Below are 21,734 nucleotides of genomic sequence, written 5' to 3'. Positions count from 1 at the left end.
ATGAAGGACTGTCAAAGAAAATGGTCAACTCATGATGCATGACAGTTCACTGCACATGACCCCTACACAGTTTGATTTCTTTAATGTTTAGAAATTGTGAGAAAACCTTTATCATCCACAGCTTTGATGGCCCAAGAACAACATGTGGTTTCATGCATCTCAGCTTTCATAACTGCCTCCTCCAGAGTGCTGGAGTTATAGCTTTAACCTTTTCATCATGACATCCCTCTCAAAAAACAGACAGAAACTGAAGTCGGCCATATTCTATCACAACAAAGCCCTGAAATTCTTTACAGGCTTGTCATCGCAGAACACTGCTTTGTCCTTTAGTGCTTTCCAAATGTCGTATACGTGTTGGATAACAATAAAGTGCAGCTTGGACCTCGTAAATGTTTCTCCCAGATAGACATGACTAATTGCAGGTGCATAATGTGTTTGTGTAACTAAATTGCGTGTGCACAGTTAAATCGGGGACATATTCCTAAATGTCTGCTGGAGGTGACGCTTTGCTGAAAAGTGGTTCATGTCAAACTATTTCACTTTGAAAAATTGCGTTACTCCAGGTCGCAGAAGATGCATGAATTTCATAACGGAGGAAGGAGAAAATGCTGACAAAGTAAATGTGGTTTAGCAAAGCTTCTGTACACAAATAACATTGTTTATGAAGTTAAATCAGTGTGCGCCACCATTTTTTCTTTCTTATATTCAACACTTGTCTCTCGTTCTAGAGATTTGCCACACTCAACATGAGCATCCATATTTAAATTATGAAAACAAGTTATTTTGAAGGTTACATCTCCTCTAAAAGGTGTGAAAATCAATCCTTATCTTTTGCACACTACAGTCTGCACACAAGACGTTCATCCAGTCCTGAAAAAAAGAGAAAATCTGTCAGTATTCCCAGAATGAGGCCTCCATGGGTTATAACTTTTTAATTTTTGCCCGTCTCTGAGTAAGACAACAGAAGCAAAACCCAAAACATCAGAGAAGTGTGTCTCCTCAGTTGTTTATTTTTAACTCATGTATTGTCCAGGTTTCTTAAACACATCACTGTTGTGGGATTTTGCTTGTTTCTCTGGTGCCTGTGCTGTTGACGCTAGCCTTCTGTAACTGCAACCCATTTCTGTAGGGAACTCTGTGCAAACATGGGACTATTTTTCTAACATCTAAATATTGTAGATACTGTAGGCTCGACTCAATTTCCATAAGAGGAATTCACAGCTTATGCACAGCAGCATCTTTCTGTCTGAACAGTCCTAAGTGTAGCTTGCTTAAAAGGCCACCTAACTTCAAATAATTTAAAAAATACAGTACAGTTGTGTGAAAAAATGCTATTGTATTTTATAAATATGTGTATACTGGTATGTATATACTGCATTTGTACTTGTTTGTTGCTTTCTAAATCAATGCCAATGTGGATGGGGTGTACAAACTGTAAATCCGTCCCACTTTAATAAACATGAAACTACAGAGTCTCAGTTTCACACCTACAAGTAAATTTATTTTGACACTTTTGTTTTTCTCTTTTGTATGAGCTTTTGTCAGTTAAGGTCCTGTGGGATAAATTGTGAAGACAAAAAAAAATAATTAAAGAGGGAATGCTAAAGAAGGTTGTTTAATTAGCTTTGGTATGTTATTGGATAGCAATTAACTTCCCTCCAAATGTGGATCAAAGTGGATGGATGGATTTCAGCAGAAAAACATCATGTTTACTATAATGCATCTCATAACTGCAGTGACTGCAAATGTGATCTGTACAAATGCATTTCTTTAGATGACACTAAGATGATCTTTCTCTTTTGATGCTGAAAATAATAAGATTTATTAATCACTAGTTCACCCACACGATTTATAATGGACATATCAAATGGGTAAACATGCTTTCAAACAGCTTTAATAGACCTTTTTCACAGCAGCCATTTTTGATATGAAACAGTAAACACAGGTGTTACCAATGAAAGTAATTAAGGTTTCCTGATTCCATTCAGGTCAAACAGAGTCAGGGTTCTATTGTGCATGTTGGCTCACTGGAAAGGCCCTGCTACACTAAATGAAAGAGAACCTTAATTAATCATCGCTAACACCTGTGTTTACCCTGCCATTTCATATCAATATGGCCACTGTGAAAAGGGTCTGTTTCTATGGGTTAAAGAGGTATTCAAATCATTTATGACAACTGCCTGTATTTACCCTTCTTCTGCCTGTCAGTATGGCTGTGATTAAAAAGGTTTATTTCCAGGAACTGAGGATGCGTTCAGATAATTTGATCAAGTTAAGGTACATTCTGTTGAGAGAAATGAAAAGAAAAGTAAAAGTGCTCACAATGTAGAAAAATGGCCCTGTGAGTCTTACGAGGTTGTCAAAAGTATTGATTCCTTGATGCTTTTTCAATACCGTGTTTAATATGATATGATCTAAGAGCTCATTCAAGACCTCAGTTTAATTCAGTCCTGCCTCAACTTTGGCCACTTTTTCTGTGGCAATAAAAATCTAGAAAAGAAAAAATATTTAATTTTGTTGTTATTATTTTATTTATTTTGTGTGCTCAGGACTTTTTTTTTGCTGTGGTATTGTATTGAAGTTTAAAATTCTGGTATTGTGACAATTCTAGAGTCTTATACTATTATATATTATATAATTGTTATTAGCCTACATTATTATTACATTTAACTGTTGTTGGTGGTGTAGTTACTATAGACCAGTGCCAAACGAAAAAACTAATCTGTCTGGAGCTGCAACTATTAAATTCTCTTTCTTCTGTTTTAGAGTTTGGGTTTTTTGGATTAGGCATCCATAGCTATCCATAGCAAGGAAGACATAAGGCTAGTCACCAGCAAAATTTAGAAAAAAATGCACTGAACCATAGATGTAAGCATTGACAAAATATTATTTTTTCATTCATTCATGTGAAGGTTACAAAATTTTACTATAGGAGAATGTAAAATCACTATAGGTCTGCAACAGTGATGAGTGAAAATTAAAATAACCCTTATTCATTTCCTTTTTTTTAATTTATTTTTTGTTAAAGCCACAGGGAGCCACTGGTGAGGGACAAAAGGGCCACATGAGGGTCTGGAGCCACAGGTTGCAGACCCCTGCTGCAGTTCTTGTAACTGCAGCCATACTGAAATAGTGGAGTAAACACAGGTGGTGCCAGTTATATTAATTAATTAATGTCCTGTTTCATTTAGTATAGCAGAGTCTTTGTAATGGACATGAAACACGGTCTGACTCTGTTAAACCTGAATGTAACAGAACCTTAATCTGCATCATTGGTTAACCCGCGTTTAAGAAATCTGAATCTAATACCGTTATTTCATGAAATCATATGTTTTATATGTAAAATTTAAAACCGGAAATATCCTTACTTAATTGTAGTAGAGAAGTATAAAAGAGCATGACATGGAAATATTAACTGCTTTAGCTAAAGTTAAGTATTACAGACAAATCCACAGTCTCTTGATGCCTGCTTCCACTCTCTCACTTTCACTGGAAAAAAAAAATAAACAAAGAAAAAGCCGGTAAGTAGCTCGCAAACAGTTTGCGCCGACACCTGTCAATGATTAACGTTAATCTCGAGTGAAGTGAGCAACGTGATGTCACCACGGTAACGCCAGTGCGGGTTGCTATGACAACACGGAAGTGAAAATCATGAGCTTCCCCGTCGAACGTAATTTCAAAAGTATGCCAGAAAAAAAAAAAAAAAAAGAATCAAAGAAAAACAACAAATCCACTAGAAAAATCACTGAAACAGAAAAGACATGGTTGACATAGAGGATATCCAAGTGAGGTAATTAATTCAAGACTTCTGTACTCATGCGAAATTTAGAGCAGTTTCTGTATGCTGGCAGTGTTTAAAGTGTTTGAACAATTATTACGTGTTTCTTTTATTTATGTAAAAAATATAACGTGGGTAATTCGGTGCAAATATTGGCTGATAATATATAAAACCATGTTATTTTACACATCAGCATATAGGTCTATGTTGATTTCATGAAAGAACACGTTGTGGTGACTGCACAAACTAAATCTTGATAGATTAAAACTCACACCCACTACTAATTTACATTTAAAGATGATTACGTGAGATACAATATTTATTTCAAAGGACCTCAGAAGCTGCAGCTGACCCCAAACCAGGGGACAATTGCAACATATTAAAAAGACATAAAATTAAACTACCTCTTGATTTTTGTCTAGATAAGCATAGCATTCTGAAAATTTGTATAGTTTACAATAATATTAAAGCATTATTTATTTATTTATTTATTTAGTAATATTTATGAAAATAAGTTATTATTCATTCATGCATAGAACATAGGTCTTTCTTGAGTCAGCGTGCAGATCTTACAAATGCTATTCAATCGATCTATATTTCAGTGTGAGGCAAGAAAAATGGAACAATTTCCAATGCAACAAACTTTTATTAAGTATGCAATTTGTATTTGGGTGAACCCTTTATCTATGCCACTATGACTAATTTATGTGGAAAAATACTGTTGTGTGGTCTGTTTTGCTTTTGCTGCTTAGCTTGGGGTCAACGTGTCCCAACTGTCCCCACAGCCATGACAGAACATGTGCTAGCTAGACACCTAAACACATGCTAAACATGTCACTTAGAAGTCAACAAAACATTGTTTACAACTATCTAAGTTTTGGGTGAGAGTATAACAAAAAATACAATTCATGAAAAATTACTTTCATAGCTCCAAAACATTTTTTTTCAATAAATGAAGCAGAAGATGTTGAATGTGTCTTCGGTCTTCCTAGTGGGGAGATGATCTAACTGAGAATGTGCAGTGTGAGTATCATCACTCTAGCATGTTTCTGATTGGAGGAATAACTGTTGCAACTGTCCCCGGTCTACCGTACGATATTCCCAAGTGTGTTTTCATTAGTGTATGAAGATGCAGATGGGTTTGTCGAGATGGGAACAACCCCAGACCCATGAGAGATCTCACAAGGGTGATTATTTTAACCCAAACCATGATCGTCCCTTAACCCTAACTTAGTGTTTTTTGTCCCTAAACCTAAGCAGATCTTAACCACACTGTCGTCTCATTATAAAGCATAATTTGTTTGTACATTGTGCACAATAAAGAAACAGTACAAATCTCACAAGAGTTTCACAAACCTAAGATTCCCATCCAGACATGACTGTATGGAGCCTTAATGAGGAGGGTCTCTCTGCGTCCTCACACTGTACAAGTGAAGCCCACTTCACAACATGACACACCCCTATGAGATAACTTCCTGGATTAATGTACTTAGAATCTTTTCCTAAACCTACCCAAGTTGTTTTTGTGCCTACACCTATGAATGTAGTTTTGCTGGCTAAACGTAACCAATAAGCCAACAGTGTCTTGTAGTAGGCGTGTCCTGTACCACTGTGTACCTGCAGTTAGACCTACCTGTCTTCTTACAGTAGACCAGAATAGACGAAGTTTTGCGGCCACTGTAGGTTCTCTGGCACGCCTGGAAGGAGAGGGAGAGATGAGGTGGTTGTGATCTCCTAGCCTACACACTAGTCCTTTGGTCTTTCAGGGGACTAGCAGATTATAAAATTCAGATAATGATGAAAATATATGGGTTTTGAGAACATACAATTACTTTTTGAGTTTATAAAGACCAATTTTCAATTATGGTTTTTACATGACAGTTTGCTTGTAGAACCTATTGTTTATAGTATCTATTACATACATACATACATCTATTGATACCCTTTCTTTCTTTCTACTTTTTTTTTTTTACTTTTGCTTTTAGTTTACCATCGGAAGATTCTCGTGAAGAACCAGAAGTAATTGCAACAGAAGTTGAAACAGGCAGAGGAGAGACCCTAAACAGCTTCATGAAGAGACTGCTATCCAGTTGGCAGGCTGTTCTGATTGTGATTTTGGTTGTGCTTTTTTGTAGTGTGACCGGCGCCCTCTTCAGTGAGATAAATAAACGGCAAAGTCTGAAAGCAGAATTACAGCACATGGCAGAGGAGTTTTTCATTCAAATAGAATATAATCAGCTGAAGCAGTTACTGAACTCCACTTATCAAAACTCCACCCCTCTGAGAAGTGAATATGACCAACTGAGGCTGCTCATAAATGCAACACTGTCCAACTTGATAGAGAGAGAGAACACAATACAAGAAAAGAGACGGTTGAGCCTGCTCTTGCAGAATACAACACAAGAAAAGACACAGCTGAGCCTGCTCTTAAAGAACACAATGCAAGAAAAGACACACCTGAGCCTGCTCTTGGAGAACACAACACAAGATAAAACAGAACTGAGTTTGCTCTTGGAGAACACAAACCAAGAAAACACACGGCTGAGCCTGCTCTTGGAGAACACAAACCAAGAAAACACACGGCTGAGCCTGCTCTTGGAGAACACAAACCAAGAAAACACACGGCTGAGCCTGCTCTTGGAGAACACAATGCAAGAAAAGACACACCTGAGCCTGCTCTTGGAGAACACAACACAAGATAAAACAGAACTGAGTTTGCTCTTGGAGAACACAAACCAAGAAAACACACGGCTGAGCCTGCTCTTGGAGAACACAATGCAAGAAAAAAAAGAGCTGGGTCTGCTCTTGCAGAACACAACCCAAGAGAAGACACAGCTGAGCCTGCTCTTGGAGAACACAATGCAAGAAAAAAAAGAGCTGGGTCTGCTCTTGCAGAACACAACACAAGAAAAGACACGGTTGAGTCTGCTCTTAAAGAACACGACACAAGAAAAGACACAGTTGAGCCTGCCCCTGGGGAACACAACACAAGAAAAGACACAGCTGAACCAGCTCTTGGAGAACACAACACAAGAAAAGAGACGGTTGAGCCTGCTCTTGGAGAACACAACGCAGGAAAAGATAAGCTTGAGCCTGCTCTTGCAGAACACAACACAAGAAAAGACACAGCTGAGTCTGCTCTTAAAGAACACGACACAAGAAAAGACACAGTTGAGCCTGCTCTTGGAGAACACAACACAAGAAAAGACACAGCTGAACCAGCTCTTGGAGAACACAACACAAGAAAAGAGACGGTTGAGCCTGCTCTTGCAGAACACAACACAAGAAAAGACACAGCTGAGCCTGCTCTTGGAGAACACAACACAAGAAAACACACGGCTGAGCCTGCTCTTGGAGAACACAATGCAAGAAAAAAAAGAGCTGGGTCTGCTCTTGCAGAACACAACACAAGAAAAGACACGGCTGAACCTGCTCTTGCAGAACACATCTCAAGAAAAGACACGGCTGAGCCTGCTCTTGCAGAACACAACACAAGAAAAGACACAGCTGAACCTGCTCTTGCAGAACACAACACAAGAAAAGACACAGTTGAGTCTGCTCTTAAAGAACACGACACAAGAAAAGACACAGTTGAGCCTGCTCTTAAAGAACACGACACAAGAAAAGACACAGTTGAGCCTGCTCTTGGAGAACACAACACAAGAAAAGACACAGCTGAGTCTGCTCTTGCAGAACACAATGCAAGAAAAGACACAGCTGAGCCTGCTCTTGGAGAACACAACGCAAGAAAAGACACAGCTGAGCCTGCTCTTGGAGAACACATCTCAAGAAAAGACACGGCTGAGCCTGTTCTTGGAGAATACAATGCAAGAAAAGACACAGTTGAGCCTGCTCTTAAAGAACACGACACAAGAAAAGACACAGTTGAGCCTGCTCTTGGAGAACACAACACAAGAAAAGACACAGCTGAACCAGCTCTTGGAGAACACAACACAAGAAAAGAGACGGTTGAGCCTGCTCTTGGAGAACACAACACAAGAAAAGAGTCGGTTGAGCCTGCTCTTGGAGAACACAACGCAGGAAAAGATAAGCTTGAACCTGCTCTTGCAGAACACAACACAAGAAAAGACACAGCTGAGTCTGCTCTTAAAGAACACAATGCAAGAAAAGACACAGCTGAGCCTGCTCTTGGAGAACACAACACAAGATAAAACAGAACTGAGCTTGCTCTTGGAGAACACAACACAAGATAAAACAGAACTGAGCTTGCTCTTGGAGAACACAACCCAAGAAAACACACGGCTAAGCCTGCTCTTGCAGAACACATCTCAAGAAAAGACACGGCTGAACCTGCTCTTGCAGAACACATCTCAAGAAAAGACACGGCTGAACCTGCTCTTGGAGAACACATCTCAAGAAAAGACACGGCTGAACCTGCTCTTGGAGAACACATCTCAAGAAAAGACACGGCTGAACCTGCTCTTGGAGAACACATCTCAAGAAAAGACACGGCTGAGCTTGCTCTTGGAGAACGCAATGCAAGAAAATAAAAAGCTAAGCCTGCTCTTGGAGAACACAACGCAAGATAAAACAGAGCTGAGCTTGCTCTTGGAGAACACAACCCAAGAAAACACTCGGCTGAGCCTGCTCTTGGAGAACACAACACAAGAAAACACTCGGCTGAGCCTGCTCTTGGAGAACACATCTCAAGAAAAGACGCAGCTGAGCCTGCTCTTGGAGAACACATCTCAAGAAAAAATGCAGCTGAGCCTGCTCTTGGAGAACACAACCCAAGAAAACACTCGGCTGAGCCTGCTCTTGGAGAACACATCTCAAGAAAAGACGCAGCTGAGCCTGCTCTTGGAGAACACATCTCAAGAAAAGACGCAGCTGAGCCTGCTCTTGGAGAACGCCATGCAAGAAAAAACAGAGCTGGGTTTGCTCTTGCAGAACACAACACAAGAAAAGACACGGTTGAGCCTGCTCTTGAACAACATGACACAAGAAAATACACAGCTGAACCTGCTTTTGATAAACACCACTCAAGAAAAGAAAAGGTTGGCTGTTGAGAACAAAGAGCTTAACATGTTTCTAAATGTTGTGGAAGGGGAAAATAGACAACTGAACGTGCATCTGAATGACTCATTGCGCATCATCACCCTGGCATCTGCAGAAAGCAAACAGCTTCGCCTGCTGTTAAACAATGAACAGCAAACAACCATGCAGCTAGAGGCAGAAAATCAACACCAGCGTTCAATCCTGTTCTCCGACAAACTGTCCTTCCTCTGGAGATTCTGTGACAAGAGTACCTTGCAGTGTTCACGCTGCCTGCCAGGCTGGACCGAGCATGCGTCACGCTGCTTCTTCCTGTCCCAGGAAACACAGAAGTGGGAAGATGCTCGCAGGCAGTGCCTTGACTGGGGTGGTGATCTGGCTGTTGTTTTAAATGCTGAGGACCAGGGGTTCTTGACTAACATGACTTTTCAGTTTGTGCAGAAGCACCCTAAAGAGAGGTTCCATTCAGCATGGATTGGGTTGGAGGACATGGTGAAGGAGGGCACCTTCATCTGGGTCAATGGCAACAGAATGAAGTCAGGTATCATTTACTGGAAGCTCCTGGAGCCAAACAATGCCATGGCCTGGTGGGACAAAGACCGGGCAGGACAGGACTGTGTTGCCATTGTCCCACCAAGACGCATTGGACAGAAGGGCTGGTTAAACTCTTGGGATGATATTGTTTGTGGTGGTAAACGGCACTACCTGTGTGAGACAACAGTGCTCAGTTTGACCTGACTGAGAGGCCTGCGATGATGAAAGCTGGACTCTTCTCTAAAAATCTGATGTATATAACTGTAATCTTCATATTTATGTTTATGTACTGTTGTGATTTATAAACTCTTTTATAACGATGCTAATTCTTACAATATATTTCATGCCAACTTTACCTGGTTTCCAAATGTTCAGTGGACAAATGTAATGGTACATAAAGTATATATACTTAAATACAAATTTGAGATACCTGTACTTTACTTGAGTATTTCTATTTTATGCAACTTTAAACTTCTGGTCCTACGTCTCAGAGGCAAATACTGCACTTTTTTCTCCACTATGTTTGTCTGACAGCTTCAGTTACTAGCTACCTTTTAGAGTATCCTTAGTCCTAAATTTTAATTAGAGGCATTGGTGTACATTAAACTACCTAACAGTGTTTCACATAGTTAAAATTACTGCAACATTTACAGCAGCAAAACATCATCTATGTAACAGAAAAACACTGACAGAGACTATTTTATTGCACAATGAGCACTTTTACTTTTGATACTTAAAGTATATTTAGCAGATAATACTTACTTTTACTTAATAAGCTACTACAAGGAACTCTCATGTTTAGTTAATTTTCGAAATGCCTCTGGAAAAAAGTGGAAGTGTTTGTGCAGCCATAACCTCAAAATATGACGTCAAAAATAAAATTCTCTGGATAAAAATCTCCTCCTACTTATTTTTAACTGGCTAATGTACTACTCACTTTGCCTGAAAATGTTTCATACCCAGTTAAAACTTCCTGTAGTAGCTTTAAATGAGGTTTTGAATGCAGGACTTGTACTTTTAGTGGTGTGTTTTCACAGTGTGATGTTAATAGTACTTGATATGAACACTTCTTCCACCACTGCATATGTTTCAACTGAAATGAGACTCTTTTCTCATGTTGTCCTTTTAAAGTAGTGTATCTCTTGTGGTAAATGTATTTTGGGGTGTGTAAACATAAATGAGAAGATAAGATAATAATAAGAATATAAACAAGAAACAGACAACAATTGGATTAACACACTTGGATATAGGAAATATTGATTTACACAGTTTGAAATATTACACCTCAGTGAAATATTGATAATGCACAGTATGAAATATTACCCCTGAGTGAAATAATGATATTGCATAGTTAGTATACATTAATATTGCAGTGAATCTGTCAGTTTTGGTGTGTGTGGTCCACTGGCTGTAAAGTTGTATGCATAAGTACTCTTTTTTTTTAATGAAAATGTTGGCCCTTAAAATTGTCCCAGATTTCTGTTGACAGTTTTTCACAAAAACATGATTTAATAAAGCAGTAAAAGGTTTATACCCTAAGCACCAGTCTCGCATCCTGCTTTAAAGGGATAGTTTACCCAATTATGAAACTTCAGTCATAATCTACACACCATCATCCTTGATTGAAGGTCAGGTTTAGTTTTCAAATAGAAAAAACAACCAGAAAAACAAAACAAAACAAAACAAGACAAGACAAAACAAAACAGACAAACAAAAAAACAACAACAAAAAAACAAAAAAAAACCAAACAAACAGAAAGTGCCTTCATACTGCTCATCTGGTGTAATTTAAGTCTCTTAAAGCCCCAGCATGCCAAGTTGAGCTGAAAGATCCTTGGCTTGACGCCACGTTCATGTGCACTTGCACACTGTCTGCACTGGGTGTGTGTGTGCTGTGGTGGTGTGCAAACGCAAGTGAAGGTATGCTGGAGCTTAGGGAGACTTGAATTGCACCAGACAAACAAAAGTCAGGAATTATTATTTTCTTTTTATTTATTTTCTTTTTCTTTTCTTTTTTTTCGTGGTTACTTTTTAACTTTTTTTTTTTTATTTTTTTTTTATGTTTTTACGAAAACTGGTCACCATTCATTTATGTTATTTGAGAGACCTTCAATCGGCATGAGGGTGAGTAGATAATGACTGAATTTTCATTTTTGGGTGAACTATCCCTTAAAAAAAACAGGTGCAAATACTGCTCAAGCACTGGTAAGAATTTTTTTGACATATGAACTGAAGTTTAAAGTTGACATCTAAATGTGATAACGAATTTAATCACTAGGAAGCTGACCTGTTATAAGGTTTGATAGCCAAGAGTTTGAACTTTTAAAATCTATTTTCCCAGCATAATTGAAGAGTAAAAATCAAAGCTCCCTCAAAAAATAGTTTTGTCCTATTCTCAAAAATGTAAAATAAAACCGTTATTTAGTGCGTATGTCGTCGTCTGTTTAATATGACCTTTAATATGTAATTTTTCTAACTTTCTGATTATATTTCTTGAAATAATAACGTTCAAACCTAAGCTGAGGTTTCGGTGAAACTACTCCCCCTGCAGACACTTCAGTGTAACTGCAGGCTAACCAGCTCAGTGACTGAGGTCGACTCGACGCAGCAGCAACACGACCGCCATCTTTAACTGACAGACAGGCAAACTGCTGAACCAGAGTTGTGTAAAGAAACTAGGTCAGGCGCTCGGAAACCGAAAACACGTCTGAAAAACTTGCTCGATAAGCTATTCGTCAGTGTTTTCTAACCCGCCGACACACCGTGCTGTCCTATGGTCCAATGTGTTTGATCGGTCGGCCCGCTCGAACGCAGTTTTCTTGTGTCGGTCCCGGTTGACGTTGAGTGATCGTCTTTTCTGATAAACATCCGCCGAGGGAGGCGAAAGCCAGGTGAGAGGAGGACAGTGTCTATAACTGCTCAGGACACAGACTATGTGTTTAACTAGGACTATTTTTTCCACATGTAACTTCATATTAATGACAACTTGTTTGCTAAGTAGTTTGCTAGCAAGACGCAACGCCCGGTTCGGCTAAGCTAACTCTGGTCTTGGTTGGCTTGACGCGTTTTTGTAGTAAACAAACCTCCCATGTTGTCCCTAGCCATCGTTATATGTATGCAGAAATGTGCAATTCTACGTAGATTTTGCGAGCTGTAAGCTTATGAACTTTGCATGAGTGTGAACAGACGGTGTTGTTGTCTGAGGCAGAAGGAGGCGTGTCCTCTTTTACAATGTTTTCATTTGCAAGTGAGCTGCAGAGGTGCTAGAGACCAACACTGTAAAACACACCTGCTCCTTGACACTTTGACAGTTTGTAGTAATGTAGCAGGTAGATCTGTACAATATTCAAACACCAGATAGAACAATCTTCCATATTATATCCCAGTTTTTCCAATCATTTTTGCATGCATGACACTGGGAAATCCAACTCATTATGCATGAACCTAGGAAACCTGGTTTTCAGTTCTCAAATAAACATTCACTGCATTTTATCAGTACGATTTTACTGATCAATAAAATATAAGCATAAAAGATCATGAAACTGTCACATTCTTTTACGGCAGCCATGTTAACATGAAATACTAGGGTAAACACAGGTGTTACCACTGATAGTAATGAAAGTCCCTTTGCATTTAGTGTTACAGTCTTTACAGAGAGCCAACATGCCCAATAGCAGCATCCTGACTGTGTTTGACCTGAATGTAATGGGACCTTAATTGTTGTCATTGATAAGCCTGCGTTTACACTACTATTAATACACCACTATGCTATTACTATGTCTAAATGGCCGCTGTGAAATAGGTTGATTAGTTTCAGGGGTTCCCAGCCTTTTTCGTGTCAAGCACACTCCACAATAACTGCACTTTAGACCACAGACTCCCAGTTTGAGAGGATTTTGTCTTAAGGAATTTCCTCTCAGTTATGTCTTTTAATGTCTAGGTTTGAGGATAAAGTCTTAATAGCCAATCAACGATATGATTATTAGACATACTAATCAGTATTGATGTTGGTTTTGGTAGAAAAAAAAAGGATGTTTTAAAAAATGTATAAACCGATATGGGTGTCAGAATTCAACAAATCCGCAATCCAACTTTACTTTTGATTTTAAGGTTACGTTTCTGTTAGATTTTTTTGATTTAAACATATTTTTTGCACTGAGAGCTATGCCATTGTTAGACTGTCGAGTCATAATTTGTTCAGATTAATAGATTATTGGTTTTATGCCCTGATAACTGTTTTTTACATTTCAAACTCTTCTTTAAAAATCAATTGTGATTTAACAGCCGGTAAGCTATGTTGTGGCATCTTTGAATTGTTTTTTGTTTTGTTTTTTTTTCCTTAGGACATTTGATATATGGTGTAAGTAGGTGGGGGTGGAGAGAACAAAGATTACTGGCAGAATCACTGATTCTAGCCTTTATTATTGAAATTCAAAGCTAATTCCAATCGATCTTTGATTTAATATTGAAATTGTGATACCCCTATTAAATGATAGTGTATGTTTGTATGTACCATTCCTCTGAAGCTCACAGGTTTTGTCAGTGTAGTTTGGTCTGCCTTGTTAGTCCAGAAATACCAGTAATTGTGCCAGTTATGCCCCATTTGGCATTGTTGTCAGCCAATTTTTGAATAAGGACAGGCTGGTGAGAGTAGCGTTTAATATTTTGTTTGTTTAAGTTGTTTGTGCTTCATGAATGAATGTTTCACATAACTAATGTGCCGCTAAAATAGTTTAAATAAAACTTCGGAGAACCAAAAAGACTAAAATGAGAAAACGATGTGGGTTCTGTATCTCATTAATTATTAATGATTAATTGATGATTGACACCGCGTTCTAATATAGGTTAAGGAAAACAGCACAAAATTTTTACTTTACTTATTTTCATTATTTTAAATATTTGATGGACTAAGGAAATAACTGAGAAATAACTGGTATAGGCACTATGTATTGGCATGCATCAACAAAAATTAACTGTAAGCTTGTTGATAATAGGATAAATGAGATAACGTTTAGTCTGCTAAACATGCCAGGTCTGGTGATGAAGAGGCTCTGCATAATTAATACTGCTTAATCAAGAATTCCTTTCCCTGTAAAGTTAACTCAGCCCAACCATCTGGATTTTGTTAACTCCTCCTCTGTTTACCCAGGATGAAAAGAGGTCTGCAGGGGAATCAGCAGGAGGATGGAGGTGGCACCAGTGGGGGGCCTCAGGAGACTCTTAAACGGTCCCGCAAGCAGAGGAGGGAGAAAGACTTGGAGGAGGCGGGAGCCCACTGGGAGTGTCTGCCGCAGGAGATCCTGCTCCACATCTTCCAGTACCTCCCTCTACTGGATAGAGCTTATGCTTCTCAGGTACACATGTCATAATGAGCCATCAGTCACTACACAGTAGGGCTGTAGTCAACCACAGAAGATCTTGGTCGACTGAAATTCTCCCTACTCTTCAACCAATTGATTGATCGACGGGGGAAAAATTCTGCATGTTATCTCTACATAAACTAAATTGGCCAGTGCCCTGAGTACCTACTACTCTACTTGGTAGCCTAGCATAGGGGTGCTAATCAAAGTTACACAGCGTTTCCAAGCAAGTGAATTTCCGCTGTTTGGCCATTTCTTTTTCCACAAAGCTATACCGTTACCTTTAGGGTGTGTCTGTTATAGATACTTTTCATTATACGTATCACTCTGCTTTACAGGTGTTCTGATGCCTTTTACATTAACGTTACAATAACTAACAAGTAAAGACCACAGACAGGACAAGTATGAGGTGTCTTTTGCAGTAATGTTTCAGAGCTTTTACTGTGGGATCACTGTCACTTTTTAATCTGGCAAAGTACACAGAGGCCTCTTGCCTTCACTCCAGCACATGGTTTCTGTACTCTCCCGTGAGTCACGTTTTTTTCAACTTGCCTTTCCTACTGAATTCAAAAGCATGTGCTCTTATGGAAAATAATGCTTATTGGAAATATGATTCATTGTAAAAACAGTGAGTCCTGAAGCATGCTACTAGCGGGTTAGTTAAGCTTAACCAAATAAAGGGTATGTCAGAGATGGATCTCTTGAATAAGTCTTTCTTTCTTTTTTTTTTTTTTTTTAGCTTAATTAATTAATTAATTAATTAATTTTTTTGGTGTCACCACAGGTGTGCCGGGGCTGGAACCAGGCTTTTCACATGCCAGAGCTGTGGCGGTGCTTTGAGTTTGAGTTAAACCAGCCGGCCAGCTCCTACCTAAAGGCCACACACCCAGACCTCATCAAACAGATCATCAAGAGGCACTCCAACCACCTGCAGTATGTCAGTTTCAAGGTATGAAAGGGGTTTATAACTCCGGTGGTTAAAATGATCAAGAGTGAAAGTGCGTAGTGAAGTGAATTGGTCTGTTGGTTCTGCTCAAGTTCAAGTGTCACTGGGTTTTCATTTTTCCTCTCCGTGGTGCTCAGGTGGACAGCAGCAGAGAGTCTGCAGAGGCAGCATGTGACATCCTTTCTCAGCTCGTGAACTGTTCTTTGAAAACTTTGGGGCTGATCTCCACAGCCAGGCCCAGCTTCATGGAGCTGCCCAAGGTACAGTGAGCCTCAGCAAGATCATTATTTCCGTGTCTTTATCTACAGGCAAAGCTTAGACACTGGATTGCCTTTTTAGACCGCTGTTGTAATGGTAGCATTACAAAATGTATATTATTATCATTATTAAAATACCCAGTGATGAACTTTTCTGAATGGTAAGATACTGTATGGATGAGAGAATTAAGTAATGTATTAAGTCATTTTCTGATTAATACCAAGTGCCTCAGTTAAGGTCTATAATGTAAGATCTCCAAACACACACACACACACACACACACACACACACACACACACACACACACACATATGACATACACTGGATCACCATCTGTCCACCCCATTCTTGTGAACGGGACATCTCAAGAACACCTTGAGGGAGTTTGTTCAAACCGGCACAAATGACCACTTTCCCTCAAGGATAAACCGATTAGATTTCGATGGTCAAGTTCACGGTGACTTCACAAAACACATTTTTGGCCGTAACTCAAGAATGTCACAACTATGACGATGTAATGTTCAGCTCTTTATCAGTCCTCTGTACTCCTCTGTACAAAGTGAAGACAGCATGTTTTTCACTGAAATCATACTTGTGCAGTGATAATTTTCATTTCCCCACATAATACACTTAATAACTTTTATTTAATTCCTTCAAAGTCTTCACTACATTATATGAATCTGGACAGACATGGATGTAAACTGCTTCATGACTGGTTGGAGGAGGCATACAACCACAAGGCAGTAATTTTACTTTTGCCATGTGGTCTGTTAAGCGCATTTTCAGTATTGGTACACTGAAGTTTTTGATCTCAAGAGATGATGTGGAGTAAAGTTTTGAAGAGAGATTTTTTTTGTTTTGTTTGTATTTTGTGCTTTACAAGTATGTAAATAGTAAGGATGCAAATGCTCCTAGACAGCTCTGCCACCTGCAGAGGGCAGTAATGAGAATGTACAATGGAACTAGATGGAAGTTAGTAGCCTTAACTGCTTCTCAACTTTTTTGACGTTTTTGTAAATAAAACTAGCATTTTGTGACTTAGTATTTCTCTCTTTTGCTCTTTTTTGACAGTCTCACTTCATCTCAGCTCTGACGGTGGTTTTTGTCAACTCCAAATCTCTCTCCTCCCTGAAGATCGATGACACACCTGTAGATGACCCCTCCCTCAAAGTCCTGGTGGCCAATAACAGTGACACCCTCAAACTGCTGAAAATGAGCAGTTGTCCTCATGTTTCACCTGCAGGTACTGACAAACAGAAACAATAGTATATATTAGGGATCTTGATGATTATTAATGATTGACAGATTATTGTTAAAAATTTGTATTAATTCTGCCAAATGTTTGTTTTTATTTAGTCTTAGTCCTGAGCCAAAATGAGCTGTTAGGTTTTTTTAAAATCATTTTTACCCTGTTTTAGTTGACTAAGAGGCTGGGCATTTGAGTCTGCTTTACTGTAACCGCAAGTAAGTTAGTTTAGTTCCAGTCATTGACAACTGTAGACATTTTAAGTCTTTTTTAGTCATCAAATTATGTTGAACTTGCACAGTCAATCCAGTCTAGCCAAAAAACACAAATGCCACCACCTAAATTATTGAACCAAAATAGCTTTAAAAACACAACCTAATGTTTTGTTAACTTGACTCAGTGGTAGGTGTGGTGAGCCTCAATGTGTCTCTTCAGGTTTGTGGTATTTATGCAAGCTTTTTTTAAGGCCACATACTGCTCTCCTTTTAATAAAGCAATGCATTCATTTTTTTTCTCAGCCCCTTTGTAACGAAAATGAGACCAAATATCACCTTGTTTCTGTCTCGAAAGCCCTGATATTGTCCTTATTAACTTTAACTTGCTCTTTGTAAAACATAACAGATTCACTCTCATTTTAATCTGTGCAGCTGCATGCATTGGCTCTGTGCAGGCTTGTGTCTCAGCTGTGTTTCACCTGTGTAACCATGACCAAAAGTGTTTATCTATGCTTCAAGTCTATTTGTGCATCAGTTCATGCATAAACACAAAGATGATGGACTGTGCCTCTAGAGCTCCAATGGCTGATGGATGAATACATTTTTAATCAATTATGAAAATAATTTCCAGCTAGTTTTTAAGGGGGGGAAATGGGCAGAATTTTCTGTTTTCAATCATTAAATGTGAATATTTTCTGGTCTCTTTATGTCAGTAAACTGAATATCTTTGGATAGTAGACAAGACATCAGAACGTCATCTTGGGCTTTTGGAAACACTAATTGACATTTTTCACCATTTTCTGACATTTTTATGGACCAAACAACTAAACAATTAATTAAGAAAATAATCATAAGATTAATTGACAATGAAAATAATCGCTAGTTGAAGCCCTATTTGAGAGCAAATGATGAAGTTGAAAGGAATATAAATAAATTATAAATGCATATTAGCAGACAAAGAAGGTTAATTGTGCAGAAGTGAACTGGCAGACAAGATTGAAGGTGTAAGGGGACCTTGATATATAGATATTTTAGAGTTTTAGGTATAATGATACACAAATTCAATAAATCACTCTTGCTAAATGTTATTATGAAAGCAACTATAAATCTAAAAGCTACAGGGAGATTCAACAGTGTCAGCCAACATTGCTTTATCATTTTTTCTGTCTTAAACTGGCTGTGTAGATCTGTACTTTACTTTAATTTACTTTCCTCTATATCCCAGGCATCCTGTGTGTGGCTGATCAGTGCCATGGCCTGAGAGAACTGGCTCTCAACTACCATTTGCTGAGTGATGAACTTCTCATCGCCCTCTCCTCAGAGAAGCACGTTCACCTTGAGCACCTTCGCATTGACGTGATTAGTGAGAATCCTGGCCAACAGTTCCACACCATCAAGAAGAGCAGCTGGGATGCCATGGTGCGCCACTCTCCCAAATTCAATCTGGTCATGTACTTCTTCCTCTACGAGGACGAGTTTGGCCCTTTCTTCCGCGATGAAATCCCTGTCACGCATCTGTACTTCGGCCGCTCCGTCAGTAAAGATGTGCTGGGCCGTGTCGGGCTCACCTGCCCACGTCTGGTCGAGCTGGTGGTGTGCGCCAACGGACTGCGGCCGCTGGATGAAGAGCTGATCCGCATCGCCCAACGCTGCACACAGCTGTCAGCCATCGGTTTGGGAGAGTGCGAAGTGTCCTGCAGCGCCTTTGTGGAGTTTGTCAAGATGTGTGGAGACAGGCTGACACAGCTATCCATCATGGAAGAGGTACTGGTCCCAGATCACCGCTACGGGCTGGATGATATCCACTGGGAGGTGTCAAAGCATCTGGGACGCGTCTGGTTTCCAGACATGATGCCTACCTGGTAGAGCACCGCAAGAACATCCAAATTGTGTCCGGGTTTTTGTGAGAGAGTGTGTGTATGTGTCACTTTGAAAACTATGCTTGTTTGAAACACCGCTCGTCTTTCTCCTGTTTTTGAGAGAGGCATTATAAGTATGAGTCTGTTTTTCTCCCTGAGAACGTGAAGAAATTACTTCACTTTAAGATTTGATGTGATGAAAAGTGTAAAATTGATTCCAACTCTGCCATGTATACAATATTTATATTTATATCTAAATTTATTTGTCTTGTTGTCACTCGTGATATTTAGCACCTTGTTCTCAGACACCTTGCAGATTGATGACACTTTTCCATGGGAATTAACAGGAATGTCTGGGAAAGAATGGGAAACTAACTTACTGCATCATATGCAGGCAGATACATAAACATTTTGCCATATTATGAATGGGCATGAGTACATATTCATCTAATAGAAATCAGAAATGTCACAGTGCAGAGTTTCAGTTTAGGAAAGTCACCTGACACAAAGATGAATTCAACAGATTGTCATCACGACACTAAAAACAAAAGGAGGTGAAAAAAATGCATGGTACATGGATCAGATGGGGGATGATCACCATTATAAGCTAACAGGATTATTTTAATATATATGTACTGAGTTACAATCACCTCATTTCCCTTCATTAACTGTCATGGAAGGTTTTTCTGACACTTTACAACTCAATTAATGACACATGGTGACTGTACAAGAATAAGAAACATTTCATAATGAAGGGACGCGTGACTCTAAGAGTAACACTTGTTATAGACTGGGTCGTTGATCACATAGCACATACGAATTACATGTTCAATGCATACATTTTTGTTAGGGCTGAACCGAATATATTTTTTTTTACATTTGAAACTTGTATTGAGGTTTCTGAATTAAGTTTTGAAACACAAAACAAAAATAATTGAAATAATTTGAATAAAGTGATTAATCAGTTTTAATTTTCTTTTTTTTTTTTTTACATTTAAAACTAAATTGTATGTAGAAAAAGTTTTCAGTGAGCAGCATGAATAAACATTTCATGTCTGAAAAGGTGAAGGAAGCAGCATACTTGTCTAGTCTTTCCTCCTACCTATATTAATCTATCAATAAACAATCAATCATATAAACCCACTCTCCTCCCTGGAATCCATCCCCACAACATCACCACTTCGTTTGTCCTCTTACTTAATCATCAGCATTTCAAAATCAAGAATGTTACAAGTAAAAGAAAACTTTCATATTCAGCCAGCTTTCTTGAATTAATATAACTCACCAGTTTTGTCATTAAAATTGTAATTTTTGGAGCTGTTAGATTGCTGCTAGACCACCCTGTGCCTGTGTGGCAAGTGGAAGAGCAGCTTTTTTCACTGCAATGAAAATTTGTTTTTTAAAGGCTAAACGGCACAAAACTCAATTTTGAGGGGAAAAACTATTCGGTACAGCCCTGATTTGCGTTCAGTTTTGGTCTCCGTGTGTCATCTGCTCTTGTTTCCTGTCATTATGTCTCTCTTTGATGTGTTTGAATTGTGTTTCTTAGTCACTGCATCTCATTTAGAAACAGAACGGTCTCTTTCTCCGTCCTCTGATTTGATACGGACAAAGCTAAAGACAGTTCTATCTCCCTTTTTTCTAAGGACAGCTACTTGTGACGTGATGATTTACTTTGGCCATGATCATCTTAGTCTGTATATACTGTGTATATATACTGAGTGATGTTTGAACATATTTTTGTGTAATGTACAGCAGCTATATTTCTGCATTGCCTGGCCCATGATCCAATTGTAAATATCAAAGTGTTATATTGAGAAAAACAAACGAGAGGGAGAAATTTTAATTGTGGACGTCATATATCGTTATACGTTTATCCCACTGATGCACTTTTATTCTAATGAAGGACCCAAGTTAAGCAAGATGAGCTGCAATGAAATTAACATATTTTGCAGCCAAATGTTGGTAAATTTTGGCAGTGGTCAGTAAATCTTTTGATTTTATGAATCACCTTTGGGAGTTAACTTGCTTTTATGGTTTTTCTGTATTCTTACAAACATGTTAGGTGCTAAGAAATTTAATTGGCAGATGGAATTGTTTGATTATTGACAATTGGTGCACAGAAATAATTCTGGGAAGCTCCTGGGACAAACTAAACCTTCTTAACTGCACAATAATAATCTATACAGTCAGGAAATTTCCAAAGAAAGATACTGTATATTGTGGCTTGGCTTTTATAAAAGATATCTTAGAGGTAAATAAACTGCAAAAAAGGAGTCACCATGAGGAACTCTCAAGTTTATGGACAAATATTAGTCACCTTAAAAAAAAATATTGTTTACTCATGCTGTTAAAAGAGAAAAAGGCTTATATTTTCAATTATGATCAGTTGACAAATGCAAAAATACATATTTTCTGTATCCGAGTTTAGTTTGAAGTTATAGAGTAAGATAAAAACAGAGGATAAAAACTGAGGATTTTAAATGCGAGTACAGGGCTGCACAATTACGACCAATATTGTAC

The 21,734-nt window shown here is 38.6% G+C and overlaps 2 protein-coding genes across 2 annotated transcripts; both read left to right on the top strand.

The window, feature by feature from the left end:
- Positions 1 to 3,761: 3,761 nt before the first annotated feature.
- On the top strand, positions 3,762 to 9,571 carry LOC146332769 (uncharacterized). Its single transcript, XM_084724493.1, has 2 exons — positions 3,762 to 3,785; positions 5,687 to 9,571. The coding sequence occupies exons 1-2, from the start codon at positions 3,762 to 3,764 to the stop codon at positions 9,530 to 9,532; spliced, it is 3,870 nt and encodes a 1,289-aa protein (XP_084580619.1). The 3' UTR covers positions 9,533 to 9,571.
- A 2,339-nt stretch (positions 9,572 to 11,910) lies between these two features.
- On the top strand, positions 11,911 to 20,231 carry LOC146332768 (F-box/LRR-repeat protein 3-like). Its single transcript, XM_084715120.1, has 6 exons — positions 11,911 to 12,218; positions 14,477 to 14,681; positions 15,472 to 15,636; positions 15,771 to 15,893; positions 16,963 to 17,134; positions 18,578 to 20,231. Exons 2-6 carry the CDS (start codon positions 14,478 to 14,480, stop codon positions 19,216 to 19,218), a joined length of 1,305 nt encoding a protein of 434 aa, XP_084571246.1. The 5' UTR covers positions 11,911 to 12,218; position 14,477; the 3' UTR covers positions 19,219 to 20,231.
- Positions 20,232 to 21,734: the final 1,503 nt, after the last annotated feature.

This window comes from Lutjanus erythropterus, chromosome 1 (genome assembly GCF_056507025.1).
Source record: "Lutjanus erythropterus isolate fLutEry1 chromosome 1, fLutEry1.hap2, whole genome shotgun sequence".
Classification (NCBI taxonomy): domain Eukaryota; kingdom Metazoa; phylum Chordata; class Actinopteri; order Lutjaniformes; family Lutjanidae; genus Lutjanus; species Lutjanus erythropterus.
The sequence above is the reverse complement of the archived record's forward strand: the minus strand, read 5'-3'. Positions and strand labels throughout refer to the sequence as shown.